Raw genomic sequence first — 17,925 nt, 5'->3', positions numbered from 1 at the left:
TGTGCAACTCGGTTTCGTGCGCAAAGAATAGGCGAAGACACAGTGATTTTCTTTATGTACAAGGCGGCACTCATGATTTCCACTTTATGCGTGTGCTGCTCTTGATCAGTCTTCATAATTCTGAATTCATTGGAGCCTTGATTTAAAGAAGAAAACTAATTTCGAATCCCGATTTATGTATGCTTAGGCTGCAGGAGAACATCCGAGTTGATCTTCGAAAAGGTCAATGGACTTGCTGCCCCGTGTGGCGTTGTAACGCTCGGCCGGTCCACGAGCGCGAATGTTGTTTTCCGATTGACGACGTTCTTCTGGCGTGTACAGACGCGATTTATGCGCGTTATTTTACGCCGTGGTGCTGGCGTGAAGTAAATATCCAGATAGCTTCTATAATTATACAAATTATTATTCGTAATTAAGGTCTGATTCAAGTAAACAACTACGTTCTTGAAAAGAGAGCTTGGCAATGCTTCAACGGATAGACCACGTTGTACGTCGTCCTATCACCCGTCTTTGTTTCGGGTACCAACCACTGTCAACTACCATGCGGATGTTCATCACTATGTGCGCGGAGTTAAATCGAGATAGCGATGCCCCAAATTCGAGAGTTGGAACTCTATGACGTAGGATATGTCAGTGACTGGATAGAATATGTCGTATTCCCCCTTCAGTATATGTCATTGCCTTCCCGGCTCGGAAGATAATTGTTTCCGACAGAGCAGTGTCGGGATGCACGATATTAATCGTGTACATTTCGCAACTAAATTATTGCCGCGCAACCGGCGTGATTCATATGGTGTCGAAGACGACCGGTCCCTCCGAGGTCACGGAGAATTTCTTGGCCCTTGTCTTTCGACGATCTTTTAAGCGCTCTTCGCAAAGAATCTTCGTCCAACAGATTCTTGGCCATGCGTTTAGCTGCGACAACAGAGATGTCTTTCTCATAAACGGTGAAAGGCGTTTAAAGAGTGGAATAGCAAAACACCCGCGCTGAGAAAAGAAATTAGCTCCCCTCTGGTACAGGTGAGATCTGTATACCGTCGGAACACCAAATCCTCGTACCACTTTAGTGTGCATGATTAATGTGCAGCATCAGCGTCGATCTACCCCGCCGCTGAAGTTCTGAACGGGAACAAAGGTGAAACTCAGTTGTTCGTTCGTTCTATCGCAAACGAATGGAATTATTTTCAGTATCAGATGACGCCCGTTTCCCACCTCGGAGGGCGTGACGAGATCCATGTATATTATGATACAGTTAATAGGAAGGTCTGTGGTCTCTTCATCGATGCCCGTATCGTTTTCGGCAAATACGTTTTTTGGCACCGAAACCGAAACACAACAGCACTTTATTTTGAGATGGAGAGTGGGAAGGATCATCGCCAGAGGCGATACTCTACACCGTTGCTGGTGAAGATGTGGGGAATTAAATAATGAGCCCCTTCACAATAACGATCGAAGTCCAATGGTGTCCCGAAATGTCAAAAGAGCTTTGAGCGCAGATCGTTGCTGGGCTGGATTGGGCCTGGGACCAAGCAATTCCGATAGAAAGCAGGGGCGAGAGCCCAGCTAACTAAGAGACTCGGAGAGTGCGGTACGAGAAGGTTGGTAGTGGGGGCAATGTGCCAAGCTCTCACTGTGAACGAGAGCAGAGAGTCGACACGTTCGACTAACCACCGAATAACGTTAACCACCGAAGCTATTTCAACCTCTTGGAGCAACTGTGCCAGAAACACGCCTCCTACGAATACGACCAGTCCGTTGGAAACACCGACGACCTGGATCCCGAACAATCCACCATTCACCTCCCTAGTAGCACATATTGTGGCCTCGACGTTGCAGCAATGTTGCGAATGTTGTCCAATGTGTGGCAACGTTTATCAACATTTCGCAACGTTCCTGCAACATTATCAAAAGTGGACCAACGTTACTTGACATTCAGCAATGTTCAAGCAACATGGAAGGTCAACATTTGAGCAACGTTGCGGCCGAACGTTCCTGCAGCATTGTCAGAAGTGGGCCAACGTTACTTGACATTCACCAATGTTCATGCAACATTGCAGAGCAACGTTGGAGGAATATTGCGGCTCTACGTTTCCTGAACGTTGTTTATTGACTTTCCAGCAACATAACACTGCGTAACACTCTTACCCACAGAGGAAACCTACCGGTTTTACAGCTCCAAACAGTAGGTAATTACATTAGAGACGAAAGCTTGAATTAAAAACACAGTACATGACAGGGAGGGATGTCAAAAATGTTGTTGAGTGCACTTGACTCTTGCAGATGCAAGGGCTAACTGCAAGAACGCATCCTGGTCACCGTTGCAAACGTTGTACGCACTGCTACACGTAATGGGCATGCCCCCAACACTTCGCATTTTAGTATATGCCTCATCCTGTTCGCAAATAGAGCCTACTGCTTGATGACAGTATCTCTATATCCAAACGGGATATCTACAGGGATACCCAAGCGGTCTCCCCTAGCCCCACTCCGGTATAAGTGAAGCGGAGATTTGCAGAGCTCAAGTCGGCTAACAGTGGCGTGCAAGTGCTTGCAGTCAGTATATGCATCTCTGATCCGACGCAAAAAAGAAAAAGAAAAGTAAGAAATAATAGCGCACAAATACCTCCGCCAACCTCTTGCCAATATTACCTAAATGTTGTCATAACGTTGCCCTTATGTGGAATGTTGCAGTTGTCATGTTGCCGCAATGTTTTATAACATTTTCTAGCAACGTTGCTAGAACGTGGCCTGAAGAGGACATTAGCGACGTTTATGCAACGTTTGAAGAAAACATTGGGGCAACGTTTCGGCAACATAGTGTGCTACCAGGGCTGTCACCAATCAGGCATGGAAATGCTCGTTTACAGCTTCCAACGCGCCTTGACCGAAACCCAGTAGGTACGCAAAGTAATCGGATAATGCAAGCGACACGTTTACTCACATTCTCAGCGGGTACCTCCTCGCCCACGCATCGTACGCGAGGCAAGCCGCGGGACGCAGACGCTCATTGACGGCGTTCGACTGTAATTTGGTGGAAGCATCGAAGTCTTCACTATGGGATTACATGTGACGGGCTTTCGGGATCCTTCAGCGTGGATGTGCTTCACTTGAATGAGGTTCAGGAGCTCGGTTGACAAGTTCAAATTCGCCGGGAGAGCGAGCGAGTAGGTGTCTTAGTATTTCACCCTTGATACTGTATCGTTCGTCTCTCTGAACGACTCGCTGAATGTGTCGGTAACTAGCGATATGGGCTCCAAAATTCGATTGTCATTGATTCCTATCGCTCGACGAACTCGATAATAGTTGACTCTTTCCTCAGAAAGCGGTAGAAAGAAAGCAGAAAGATTCGATTCGCCGTTTTGGGCCCTGGCACTCGGATCAAAACAATGAGGCTTTCGGCAGACTCAAGAGCCGCAATTTTTAAGAAGAAACAAAATAATGTGTTTAGTGGATTCGAATGATTCCATTAGCCGGTGTGGGCGCCGGGATTCGAATCGGGCCAATCAGTCTGTCGGTGGACTCTGGAGCCACCAATTTTCAAAGGAAACAAACAATCATTGTTCAAGGGATTTAAAGATTCGATTTGCCATTTTTGGCCCTGGCACTCGAATCAGGCCAATGAGGCTTTCGGCGGACTCAAGAGCCGCAATTTTTAAGAAGAAACAAAATAATGTGTTTGGTGGATTCGAATGATTCCATTAGCCGGTGTGGGCGCCGGGATTCGAATCGGGCCAATCAGTCTGTCGGTGGACTCTGGAGCCACCAATTTTCAAAGGAAACAAACAATCATTGTTCAAGGGATTTAAAGATTCGATTCGCCATTTTTGGCCCTGGCACTCGAATCAGGCCAATGAGGCTTTCGGCGGACTCAAGAGCCGCAATTTTTAAGAAGAAACAAAATAATGTGTTTGGTGGATTCGAATGATTCCATTAGCCGGTGTGGGCGCCGAGATTCGAATCGGGCCAATCAGTCTGTCGGTGGACTCTGGAGCCACCAATTTTATAAGGAAACAAACAGCCATTGTTCAAGGGATTTAAAGATTCGATTAGCCTGATTGGGCACCGGGATTCGAATCGGGCCAATCAGTCTGTCGGCGGATTCTGGAGGCACAAATTTTCAAAGGAAACAAACAATCATTGTTCAAGGGATTTAAAGATTCGATTCGCCATTTTTGGCCCTGGCACTCGAATCAGGCCAATGAGGCTTTCGGCGGACTCAGGAGCCGCAATTTTTAAGAAGAAACAAAATAATGTGTTTGGTGGATTCGAATGATTCCATTAGCCGGTGTGGGCGCCGGGATTCGAATCGGGCCAATCAGTCTGTCGGTGGACTCTGGAGCCACTAATTTTCAAAGGAAACAAACAATCATTGTTCAAGGGATTTAAAGATTCGATTCGCCATTTTTGGCCCTGGCACTCGAATCCGGCCAATGAGGCTTTCGGCAAACTCAAGAGCCACAATTTTTAAGAAGAAACAAAATAATGTGTTTGGTGGATTCGAATGATTCCATTAGCCGGTGTTGGCGCCGGGATTCGAATCGGGCCAATCAGTCTGTCGGTGGACTCTGGAGCCACCAATTTTATAAGGAAACAAACAGCCATTGTTCAAGGGATTTAAAGATTCGATTTGCCATTTTTGGCCCTGGCATTCGAATCAGGCCAATTTTTAAGAAGAAACAAAATAATGTGTTTGGTGGATTCGAATGATTCCATTAGCCGGTGTGGGCGCCGAGATTCGAATCGGGCCAATCAGTCAGTCGGTGGACTCTGGAGCCACCAATTTTATAAGGAAACAAACAGCCATTGTTCAAGGGATTTAAAGATTCGATTAGCCTGATTGGGCACCGGGATTCGAATCGGGCCAATCAGTCTGTCGGCGGACTCTGGAGGCACCAATTTTCAAAGGAAACAAACAATCATTGTTCAAGGGATTTAAAGATTCGATTCGCCATTTTTGGCCCTGGCACTCAAATCAGGCCAATGAGGCTTTCGGCGGACTCAAGAGCCGCAATTTTTAAGAAGAAACAAAATAATGTGTTTGGTGGATTCAAATGATTCCATTAGCCGGTGTGGGCGCCGGGATTCGAATCGGGCCAATCAGTCTGTCGGTGGACTCTGGAGCCACCAATTTTCAAAGGAAACAAACAATCATTGTTCAAGGGATTTAAAGATTCGATTCGCCATTTTTGGCCCTGGTACTCGAATCAGGCCTATGAGGCTTTCGGCGGACTCAAGAGCCGCAATTGTTAAGAAGAAACAAAATAATGTGTTTGGTGGATTCGAATGATTCCATTAGCCGGTGTGGGCGCCGGGATTCGAATCGGGCCAATCAGTCTGTCGGTGGACTCTGGAGGCACCAATTTTCAAAGGAAACAAACAATCATTGTTCAAGGGATTTAAAGATTCGATTCGCCATTTTTGGCCCTGGCACTCGAATCAGGCCAATGAGGCTTTCGGCGGACTCAAGAGCCGCAATTTTTAAGAAGAAACAAAATAATGTGTTTGGTGGATTCGAATGATTCCATAGCCGGTGTGGGCGCTGGGATTCAAATCGGGCCAATCAGTCTGTCGGTGGACTCTGGAGCCACCAATTTTATAAGGAAACAAACAGCCATTGTTCAAGGGATTTAAAGATTGGATTAGCCTGATTGGGCACCGGGATTCGAATCGGGCCAATCAGTCTGTCGGCGGACTCTGGAGGCACCAATTTTCAAAGGAAACAAACAATCATTGTTCAAGGGATTTAAAGATTCGATTCGCCATTTTTGGCCCTGGCACTCGAATCAGGCCAATGAGGCTTTCGGCGGACTCAAGAGCCGCAATTTTTAAGAAGAAACAAAATAATGTGTTGGTGGATTCGAATGATTCCATTAGCCGGTGTGGGCGCCGGGATTCGAATCGGGCCAATCAGTCTGTCGGTGGACTCTGGAGCCACCAATTTTCAAAGGAAACAAACAATCATTGTTCAAGGGATTTAAAGATTCGATTCGCCATTTTTGGCCCTGGCACTCGAATCAGGCCAATGAGGCTTTCGGCGGACTCAAGAGCCGCAATTTTTAAGAAGAAAGAAAATAATGTGTTTGGTGGATTCGAATGATTCCATTAGCCGGTGTGGGCGCCGAGATTCGAATCGGGCCAATCAGTCTGTCGGTGCACTCTGGAGCCACCAATTTTATAAGGAAACAAACAGCCATTGTTCAAGGGATTTAAAGATTCGATTAGCCTGATTGGGCACCGGGATTCGAATCGGGCCAATCAGTCTGTCGACGGACTCTGGAGGCACCAATTTTCAAAGGAAACAAACAATCATTGTTCAAGGGATTTAAAGATTCGATTCGCCATTTTTGGCCCTGGCACTCGAATCAGGCCAATGAGGCTTTCGGCGGACTCAAGAGCCGCAATTTTTAAGAAGAAAGAAAATAATATGTTTGGTGGATTGGAATGGTTCGATTAGCCTGTTTGGGCGCCGGGATTCGAATTGGCCAATCAGTCTGTCGTCAGACTCTGGAGGCACCAATTTTCAAAGGAAACAAACAATCATTGTTCAAGGGATTTAAAGATTCGATTCGCCATTTTTGGCCCTGGTACTCGAATCAGGCCTATGAGGCTTTCGGCGGACTCAAGAGCCGCAATTGTTAAGAAGAAACAAAATAATGTGTTTGGTGGATTCAAATGATTCCATTAGCCGGTGTGGGCGCCGGGATTCGAATCGGGCCAATCAGTCTGTCGGTGGACTCTGGAGCCACCAATTTTCAAAGGAAACAAACAATCATTGTTCAAGGGATTTAAAGATTCGATTCGCCATTTTTGGCCCTGGTACTCGAATCAGGCCTATGAGGCTTTCGGCGGACTCAAGAGCCGCAATTGTTAAGAAGAAACAAAATAATGTGTTTGGTGGATTCGAATGATTCCATTAGCCGGTGTGGGCGCCGGGATTCGAATCGGGCCAATCAGTCTGTCGGTGGACTCTGGAGGCACCAATTTTCAAAGGAAACAAACAATCATTGTTCAAGGGATTTAAAGATTCGATTCGCCATTTTTGGCCCTGGCACTCGAATCAGGCCAATGAGGCTTTCGGCGGACTCAAGAGCCGCAATTTTTAAGAAGAAACAAAATAATGTGTTTGGTGGATTCGAATGATTCCATAGCCGGTGTGGGCGCCGGGATTCGAATCGGGCCAATCAGTCTGTCGGTGGACTCTGGAGCCACCAATTTTATAAGGAAACAAACAGCCATTGTTCAAGGGATTTAAAGATTGGATTAGCCTGATTGGGCACCGGGATTCGAATCGGGCCAATCAGTCTGTCGGCGGACTCTGGAGGCACCAATTTTCAAAGGAAACAAACAATCATTGTTCAAGGGATTTAAAGATTCGATTCGCCATTTTTGGCCCTGGCACTCGAATCAGGCCAATGAGGCTTTCGGCGGACTCAAGAGCCGCAATTTTTAAGAAGAAACAAAATAATGTGTTGGTGGATTCGAATGATTCCATTAGCCGGTGTGGGCGCCGGGATTCGAATCGGGCCAATCAGTCTGTCGGTGGACTCTGGAGCCACCAATTTTCAAAGGAAACAAACAATCATTGTTCAAGGGATTTAAAGATTCGATTCGCCATTTTTGGCCCTGGCACTCGAATCAGGCCAATGAGGCTTTCGGCGGACTCAAGAGCCGCAATTTTTAAGAAGAAAGAAAATAATGTGTTTGGTGGATTCGAATGATTCCATTAGCCGGTGTGGGCGCCGAGATTCGAATCGGGCCAATCAGTCTGTCGGTGCACTCTGGAGCCACCAATTTTATAAGGAAACAAACAGCCATTGTTCAAGGGATTTAAAGATTCGATTAGCCTGATTGGGCACCGGGATTCGAATCGGGCCAATCAGTCTGTCGACGGACTCTGGAGGCACCAATTTTCAAAGGAAACAAACAATCATTGTTCAAGGGATTTAAAGATTCGATTCGCCATTTTTGGCCCTGGCACTCGAATCAGGCCAATGAGGCTTTCGGCGGACTCAAGAGCCGCAATTTTTAAGAAGAAAGAAAATAATATGTTTGGTGGATTGGAATGGTTCGATTAGCCTGTTTGGGCGCCGGGATTCGAATTGGCCAATCAGTCTGTCGTCAGACTCTGGAGGCACCAATTTTCAAAGGAAACAAACAATCATTGTTCAAGGGATTTAAAGATTCGATTCGCCATTTTTGGCCCTGGCACTCGAATCAGGCCAATGAGGCTTTCGGCGGACTCAAGAGCCGCAATGTTTAAGAAGAAACAAAATAATGTGTTTGGGGGATTCGAAAGATTCGATTAGCCTGATTGGGCACCGGGATTCGAATCGGGCCAATCAGTCTGTCGGCGGACTCTGGAGGCACCAATTTTCAAAGGAAACAAACAATCATTGTTCAAGGGATTTAAAGATTCGATTCGCCATTTTTGGCCCTGGCACTCGAATCAGGCCAATGAGGCTTTCGGCGGACTCAAGAGCCGCAATTTTTAAGAAGAAACAAAATAATGTGTTTGGTGGATTCAAATGATTCCATTAGCCGGTGTGGGCGCCGGGATTCGAATCGGGCCAATCAGTCTGTCGGTGGACTCTGGAGCCACCAATTTTCAAAGGAAACAAACAATCATTGTTCAAGGGATTTAAAGATTCGATTCGCCATTTTTGGCCCTGGTACTCGAATCAGGCCTATGAGGCTTTCGGCGGACTCAAGAGCCGCAATTGTTAAGAAGAAACAAAATAATGTGTTTGGTGGATTCGAATGATTCCATTAGCCGGTGTGGGCGCCGGGATTCGAATCGGGCCAATCAGTCTGTCGGTGGACTCTGGAGGCACCAATTTTCAAAGGAAACAAACAATCATTGTTCAAGGGATTTAAAGATTCGATTCGCCATTTTTGGCCCTGGCACTCGAATCAGGCCAATGAGGCTTTCGGCGGACTCAAGAGCCGCAATTTTTAAGAAGAAACAAAATAATGTGTTTGGTGGATTCGAATGATTCCATAGCCGGTGTGGGCGCCGGGATTCGAATCGGGCCAATCAGTCTGTCGGTGGACTCTGGAGCCACCAATTTTATAAGGAAACAAACAGCCATTGTTCAAGGGATTTAAAGATTGGATTAGCCTGATTGGGCACCGGGATTCGAATCGGGCCAATCAGTCTGTCGGCGGACTCTGGAGGCACCAATTTTCAAAGGAAACAAACAATCATTGTTCAAGGGATTTAAAGATTCGATTCGCCATTTTTGGCCCTGGCACTCGAATCAGGCCAATGAGGCTTTCGGCGGACTCAAGAGCCGCAATTTTTAAGAAGAAACAAAATAATGTGTTGGTGGATTCGAATGATTCCATTAGCCGGTGTGGGCGCCGGGATTCGAATCGGGCCAATCAGTCTGTCGGTGGACTCTGGAGCCACCAATTTTCAAAGGAAACAAACAATCATTGTTCAAGGGATTTAAAGATTCGATTCGCCATTTTTGGCCCTGGCACTCGAATCAGGCCAATGAGGCTTTCGGCGGACTCAAGAGCCGCAATTTTTAAGAAGAAAGAAAATAATGTGTTTGGTGGATTCGAATGATTCCATTAGCCGGTGTGGGCGCCGAGATTCGAATCGGGCCAATCAGTCTGTCGGTGCACTCTGGAGCCACCAATTTTATAAGGAAACAAACAGCCATTGTTCAAGGGATTTAAAGATTCGATTAGCCTGATTGGGCACCGGGATTCGAATCGGGCCAATCAGTCTGTCGACGGACTCTGGAGGCACCAATTTTCAAAGGAAACAAACAATCATTGTTCAAGGGATTTAAAGATTCGATTCGCCATTTTTGGCCCTGGCACTCGAATCAGGCCAATGAGGCTTTCGGCGGACTCAAGAGCCGCAATTTTTAAGAAGAAAGAAAATAATATGTTTGGTGGATTGGAATGGTTCGATTAGCCTGTTTGGGCGCCGGGATTCGAATTGGCCAATCAGTCTGTCGTCAGACTCTGGAGGCACCAATTTTCAAAGGAAACAAACAATCATTGTTCAAGGGATTTAAAGATTCGATTCGCCATTTTTGGCCCTGGCACTCGAATCAGGCCAATGAGGCTTTCGGCGGACTCAAGAGCCGCAATGTTTAAGAAGAAACAAAATAATGTGTTTGGGGGATTCGAAAGATTCGATTAGCCTGATTGGGCACCGGGATTCGAATCGGGCCAATCAGTCTGTCGGCGGACTCTGGAGGCACCAATTTTCAAAGGAAACAAACAATCATTGTTCAAGGGATTTAAAGATTCGATTCGCCATTTTTGGCCCTGGCACTCGTATCAGGCCAATGAGGCTTTCGGCGGACTCAAGAGCCGCAATTTTTAAGAAGAAACAAAATAATGTGTTTGGTGGATTGGAATGGTTCAATTAGCCTGTTTGGGCGCCGGGATTCGAATTGGCCAATCAGTCTGTCGTCGGACTCTGGAGGCACCAATTTTAAAAGGAAACAAACAATCATTGTTCAAGGGATTTAAAGATTCGATTCGCCATTTTTGGCCCTGGCACTCGAATCAGGCCAATGAGGCTTTCGGCAGACTGAAGAGCCGCAATGTTTAAGAAGAAACAAAATAATGTGTTTGGGGGATTCGAAAGATTCGATTAGCGTGATTGGGCACCGGGATTCGAATCGGGCCAATCAGTCTGTCGGCGGACTCTGGAGGCACCAATTTTCAAAGGAAACAAACAATCATTGTTCAAGGGATTTAAAGATTCGATTCGCCATTTTTGGCCCTGGCACTCGAATTAGGCCAATGAGGCTTTCGGCGGACTCAAGAGCCGCAATTTTTAAGAAGAAACAAAATCATGTGTTTGGGGGATTCGAAAGATTCAAGTAGTCTGTTTGGGCGCCGGGATTCGAATGCTGCCTTTGACTCCACATACTATAGCAGTCTTATGGCATGAAGGTCTTTCTCTGTCGTTCTCACACGGAAACCTTTCCAGGAAACGAATAAAACGTTGTTGTTGACGAGCTCGTGTAAGTGTTACTGTAGTTGTACGCACATGTAACTATTTGAAGATTTAGCGGCATATTTATACGAATTCAAGAGGACGTGAACGCAGAACACCCCCTCCATATCTCAGCTTTACCACCGTGGCCTATGATTTTGTTTGTCGTGTAGAGGCGCGCCCGTCGTCCTGCACGTCGCCTCGCTTCCAAGAATGGCAAGCCTGCATTGCCCTTTGTAATACAATCCAAAGGCGTAGCCCAAGGGGACGCCTATCGCGTCTAACGTAATTAAGAGCTGCAGAACTGTATGCCATTATATTCTTTCGGCAGGGCATGGCTGGTTGTACCCCGCGAGAACGGACTGTGTTCATTCGACAGTTGTTAGACTTCGAATTTGCGCTGCAAGCCATTGCAAAGACAGGCACACGAGGATCGTCCGTGCCGTTAGTGACTGATTTGTTAGTAACTTGCCTGCACGTGCATAAAGCAGGACACAGGCTAGTTCCGCAGCGGGTTCTATACCACGTGGTGTCGTGGAGAATGAACAGGCTGGCAGCGCCACAGAAGCAAAGTAGGCGGCGAACGAGTATTGCGAGTACTGTATAGCTGAGAGGAGACCGTCGTTCACTGCTTCGTAGCCTAGTGACACCCCTAGCTTCCCGCCAATTGACAACTGACATTCTCCTCCATATATGCTTGCACGGGTTTATCCAATGCTAAGCTTTCTGGAATCCACAAAACAGCCTCGGCAAGACCCTGCATCGGATGCGACTCAATGTGGCGTTTACAGCTGAGCGGCGTTACCGCTTGCGACCACTTGACTGTCGTAGATTTCATCACTGCGCTGATCTGGAAGATCTTGAGCACATTCTTCGTCATCGTCCGCAGTATCAGCCTTCCCAGTCGACACTTTGAGTCTCTCTCAATCAGTTGTACTCTCGCCCTCTCGCTATGTCAATCTTGTTTGGTCCATGGCCAAATTCAGTCCACCAGCGCTCCGCCCTACAGCTACTTCTGAAGTTTTGGGAGGTTTCGGTCCTCACTTTGAGGCGACCCAATATTGCATTTTACCACAGTACCACCAGCAATGGTGTAGGATATGACTCATGGCGATGAAACAAGTAACAGGTTGTTAGTTGTTTTTCTGTAAGCTAGAGGATCTAACCTCAACGGGAATTTCAACTGTGGGAACTGAACAGAGAATATGCGTGGACGTAAAAAAAACACAAAAAAAAACAAAGATGACTCTCGGTGCTAGGAATTGCCAACAATAATTAGAACATTTGTCCTTGAAGGACGTGTAGGGCCGCATTCCTATCTGACACGCGGCCACTAATCCTCCACTCGAGCTGCTCTTTCGAAATCGACTCGGACACGAAACGCCTCCCTACCCAGGCGATGAAATCCTTCGAGTTCTCAGCCATTAACACATTGTAGCGTTGGTGTCTTCCTGAAGTCGAATCAAGTGGGGGAGCACTCCTTTCTTGTTATTGGTGTCGAAGACCGTTTCAGAATATGGCCACTTGGCTAACATAAGAGGTAGACCCGCTCAATATTCGAGTCGTGCGTGCTCGTCTGTTTTAGTTTTAAGACTCGAGGTACGAAGCTTTTTGACACCCTCGATAGTCTCGAGGTATATTGTGAAAAAAAACAAAACATTTTTTGAGAGCCATTTCGAAGGTGTTTTCATAAATTGGTATACTTACGAAGCTAGCTGGCTTGAGGTAATAAGTATCGCAATCTTTATTAAACCCAAAATTGTCCTCAGAGCTCATGTAGGCAATTGCCGGCGAGAAAGACATCATTTGTGCAACACTGGAGGGCCAGGTGCTCAAACTGCGCGTCTTGAACGCTCCATCCTGAAACAGATACTTTGCTTGTAATCAGTGGCACACCTAGAAGGGGGGAGGCAGGACGTTCTGACACCCTCCTCAATTTCTCTCTTCACATATGTTTAACTGATATATATGCTGTATCTACCACGCTGGCTAAGACTGGACCCCCGTCTCGGTGAACTCCTGCACCCACCCCTGCTTGTGCTATGTCTGGAAAACTAGAGAGCACAGCATTGTTTGAAGCAAGCTAACCACACTCGTCCCCAGAGCTGTCATGTGACGCATCTTTCCGTTGCAGTATCTGGGATAATTCCATGACCATGCATGCACGGGCGGACAAAGGTGGAGGTCTAGATGTTTGTACGATAGCATGTCCATATATGCAGTGCGTTTATTTTCATGGGAAGAGACTTTTTTCCATAAAAGGAAGCCATTTCAGCAACACAGATGACAGTTTCGCCAGTTGGTTAAACGGCGGACATTCTGTGGAACTACTACATGAATGTCAGCTTAACATTCACATTTCACCTTCTCTACTAGAGAATTTCGAGTAAATGTAGTAGTAATGGTCCTCATTTTAAGCTATTCCATTAAAAAAATCTTGTAACGTTCACGTACTTTTGGATATCCAGCCTTTGTCAAGCAAATCAACCGAAACCGTCACAGAAGACACACGAAGCGTACGCCATTGGCAACGTCAATTTAGAGTTCATATTACTTTTTTATGCATCATGTGTTACGTTTCGAAGAAGAGCGCGTCTATTACGATGAGGATGAGTATGAGGACGAGAGGGACGAATTCTGTCTCACAGCCTCCCCCCGCCGAGGTGGAGCCATCCTGGCAAGAGGCAGTATATAGCTGAAGGCGTTGGGATCTCTTCGGTGCGTTCAACGTATGGCTTAAGGCGCGAGACATGTGCAGTTCCAGTCGACCGGCAGCGGCTGTCGGAAGGAATGTCCAGGGGTTGGACGACATAGCTAACGTCGGAGAGGGCGCGAACGCCCTTGTACGGCCCGGCGTATCGAAATAGACATTTCGACGATGACCCCGGTTTCTGTAGACGAACCCAGAGCCAAACGAGCTGTCCTGGGGAGTACACGACAGTTGCATGAGCCGCGTCAAAGCGACATTTGGCGGAGGCTTCGGCATCCGCAAGTACAGGGTTGGCGATACTGTCGATCAGCGGGGCAGATGATAGGCGAAGTCGTTGGGCGTCGTGTCGTCCATATGAGTCGTGGCCTGAGATGCCGCAACCGGTACGTTAGCGAGAGCTCGTAGGGTCCCAGGAAGTGAGGCTGCGTTAGCCGTGTTGACTGCCGAGACACCAGCTGAAGCGTGCCATGGCGGCGGCTGCCGCGATTGCCGAAACCGGCAGCGACTATTTTGCTCTGGCGTTGCGGCCGGCAGCGGATGAGCGTCGAGATGCCAAAATTAAGCTGCGGGTAGTGAGTGTGCCGAAGGCCGTGGGCATCGCAGGCCGGTCCCAGGAAGCCGTGAAGTCATGGTCGGCGGGCGGATTGGATGATGAGTGAGCGGCCGGGTCGTTGCGTGGTCGGCCGAATCGGTAGCGTGGACGGAAGCGGTACGTGAGCGGTCGGCGAGTCGGTCGAGGGGAGAAGGGTAGTCGTGATGCTGTCGTCGTGAGCCGAGTAATGGCGGTGTCGTCAGAACTTTGGGAGGGTGAAGGGCCGAATTGCGCCAAACTTGGTGTTCATCACGTTTGGGTCACCAAATGTAGATGAACAACACCTCCACTACACCGCTAGAGTGTCGCCCCCATGGAAAAATGCGAATCCCCGGTGTTCCGTAAACTTTTATCCCTAGCTGTACAAACTCGGAAAAACACGGATTTTGATTTTGGCCACGGAGAAACGCGCATTTCGATACTTGTCACGAAATAACGCGAGGGGTGCGCAGACAATATTGCTCACCGGACAGTTGCTCACCAAAAAACTGCTGAGGGCGGACTGCTATCGCACCGCCTCTTTCACCAGACTTATATGGTGATTTTATTTCTCGCTTATGGCGCTCATATACTTGATTTTTTTTATATTAGCTGAACTTGTTTCAACTTTATAAGGTTGAACACATCCCGAAGGACACATAAATGACACAGTCACAACACGACGTGTCGTTTATGTATGCCTCGGTCTCTGGGATTCAATTATGGACGTCCGGCACCACCAGCTCGCCTGCTGGCTTACATACAGTAACTGTCCGGAGAGGAATTGTCCGCTCCCCTACACCAAAATGTATGTCGCCGATTTGTAACATCGCGTTCCGTACCTCTAATAAAAGCATGCACAAACTGGCAAATGGAGAAAGCAACTGAGAATAGGTAACATTCATAAATGAAAGTCGATCTTTTTAGATAGGGAAACCACTGGTTTCGCTAGGATGAGCACACGCTAGCAAAGTCCTGGCTAAGAATATATTATATTTCATAACTTCCATTAACATTCATAAGATAATACCTTTATGATATTATATATTGTCATACTACATTACATACAGTATGCTGAAAGAAGTTACCTGGTTTAAGAGTGCATGTTTTATGTATGCGCAGGTACACATGCCCCGGTAACATTTATTGATGCTGCACTGCGCCTCACGAAATGTTTTACAGGCTTCCCAACGTGATAACGAACAAAGCAGCCACGCATCTGAAACAGTATGCGCTCCCCTGCATTTCTGTTTCCCAATGTGATTGTCGACTATTAACATTGTAATACTACTTACATATGATATGCATGCAAATTGTCACAAAGTACTGCAAATAACATGTGACCCTACAGGATACATGGTTCCCAGAGATAAATCAGGTTCGATCCCACTTACTCCCAACCTGATCCAGGAAGGAATAATCTGGTGTACCCTGGAGATGTGCAGTACATACATTATGTACAGTACAGTACATAATGTACAGTGCTCAAACCTTCCAACCAATCTCCTGTTACCAATACTGGCACCAGCACCCAACTGGCGGAGAACAGCGAATTCAGTACCGGGTCGGAACCCATGTTCTTACGAGGAGTGGCAGGATATTGACATGCTGTAGCTTGTTGTCATTGTGTACGGAAATGATCTCAACAGAAAATAAAATCTGGGGCTATCTTTGGGACGCCCTTGCTGAATCTGTTAAGTCTGCCGCCACATGTCTTGACAACAAGCAACAACATGCCAACACACTGCCAGCCCTCGAAAGAACAGGATCGGACCCGGTACACTCTGTAATGTTCACTGCCAGTCGGGCCTTTGAGAAGAGCTTTGTCGTACACAGCTACAGGACAGTGGACTTCCTTGGCAGGCAATTCAAACATCGTGCAACCGCACAAGTGAGGACCTCTATCAAGATAACCAGCAGGGCACTGCAGTGAGATGCGAACCAAAGCGTATGTTGTTCCACACCGGTTATGGATGTGACAGAGAGTAGTATCGGTGATACCGAAAACCCAACAGACACTACTTATGTACGGATTAACGACAGTGTTCTCATGTAATTAGAGTTGTACTTCAATATCATGGGTTTTTCTCTGGTATATTGTCACGAAGCGAAATGGGTCGGCGAGTCGTCGAATAAACAGCGAACGGTTTATTAGACTACTTGGTAGCAAAACACAAGAGTGATAGCTCTCTGAACACAACTGAGTCCAAAGGATAAATGCTCCAGCCTGGAGCGCACAAGCATTTAAGCGTCGCGCCGAAAAGTCTAGAAACAGCACGTGCGTTTGCCAGAGAGCAGGCGATGTGTCTGGAAGCTTCTTGCTTCTTCTTCAGCATGCGCCGGGATGAGATGTACCGTTTCGTGCCTGCCCTGGAAGTTTCGCGATGATGATTCGTGGCAATATTTATATATGTTACATGCAAACTTGTTGCAGTGACTCCCATCAGTAGCGCTCTGTTGATCCACAGGAGGAGCCAGAATACATAGTGTTTCAAAGCAAACTGAAGGAATTTCGTGTTTTGTACTACATGTTTGAGTCCATGCACTTTATCATTCAGCTGTGTCGCATCCCTACTCCAAGTGAAGTGCTACTGTTCAGATGGCCACATTTTCTGTTGGGAAAGCCAGCCGTACATAGCCAATAAGCCTGCTGGGAATGTGCTTTTGTCAGCCGCCGTGCCATTCAGTGGAGCCAGCCCAATACCAACACTGCGTATGCTTCAACTGACAAATGTCAAGGTATGTCCATACTCCGCCCCTAGGAACTAGATGTATCTAGACAAACTTTAGCGGTTATATTTACCCTTTAGGCCATCTGTGACAACACTTTTTTTTTCGACTAACCGCGCGGCTACCTTCTTCCTGTACAATAACAGACGTATGCGCTGTTAATATTTTTTTCTTTCACAGACTTTGTAGATCATGAAAAGTAGCCCCATTACTGATGTGCTTTCTACCTGCTGCAGGTATGGATACAACACCAAGCCACACTCCTGGTTGAGACGCAGGGCAAGAGCAACTTAGCAACTTAGCTGCTGGCGGACGGTGTGATTCACCTGGGCATAATGCAAGATACCTTTCCTTTCCTTTAAAGTCATCCACACTGTCCAGGTGCAGGTGTGTGGCTGCTTTGTAAATATCTGTCTGGAGTATTTGGTGTGACCAGTAGCTAATGACAAAAAAATCAACAATCAAATGAAGTGGCGTTAGCTGAAAGCATTGAAAAGTGGGCGGGAAGAGCTGAAATACTTAAATGTTGCGGTAGACACCCTAACAACAGATCGGCATGCCAGGGTGAGAAAATACATGCGCAGATCATATCCAACTGTGAAGCATCAGTTCGATGTTTTGCATCTATCTAAGTGCTCCAGGGTACTGGTGTACCGAAATGGTGCTGAGAAATCAGTTTATTTCCTGTTTATTTTGGAAATATAGGCATCCGCCAGACGCTCATGAGTGCGAGCAAGACAAACGGGTGTGAAGCACTTGAGCTGTCGACCAAATATAGGCTAAAGCTTTGTTGTGTGTCACCTTCGATGGAGTGTAGCAGTATGAAAAATAACGCTTGCCAATCCTGTCGTAACGTTCTTTACTGCGATTCTTCATGGCGATCACTCTCTGAGACTGTTTACGAGGAACATTGGAATTAAGTCACTAAAGAAATAAACCGTCGTCGAA

The 17,925-nt window shown here is 46.8% G+C and overlaps 1 protein-coding gene across 3 annotated transcripts in view; it reads right to left on the bottom strand.

Moving 5' to 3' along the window:
* Positions 1–17,925, bottom strand: part of LOC135389843 (uncharacterized) — a 135,837-nt gene that overhangs the window by 24,553 nt on the left and 93,359 nt on the right. For 2 of the 3 annotated variants that reach the window (XM_064619874.1, XM_064619873.1), the window contains one exon: positions 12,674–12,826. The exons of the other annotated variant lie outside the window; for it this stretch is intronic. In XM_064619874.1, the coding sequence (XP_064475944.1) occupies positions 12,674–12,826 (153 nt within the window). The remainder of the gene's footprint in view (positions 1–12,673; positions 12,827–17,925) is intronic. 3 annotated transcript variants of the gene reach the window in all.

This window comes from Ornithodoros turicata, chromosome 3, assembly GCF_037126465.1.
Source record: "Ornithodoros turicata isolate Travis chromosome 3, ASM3712646v1, whole genome shotgun sequence".
Taxonomy (NCBI): domain Eukaryota; kingdom Metazoa; phylum Arthropoda; class Arachnida; order Ixodida; family Argasidae; genus Ornithodoros; species Ornithodoros turicata.
This window is presented reverse-complemented; position numbering and strand designations above follow the sequence as displayed.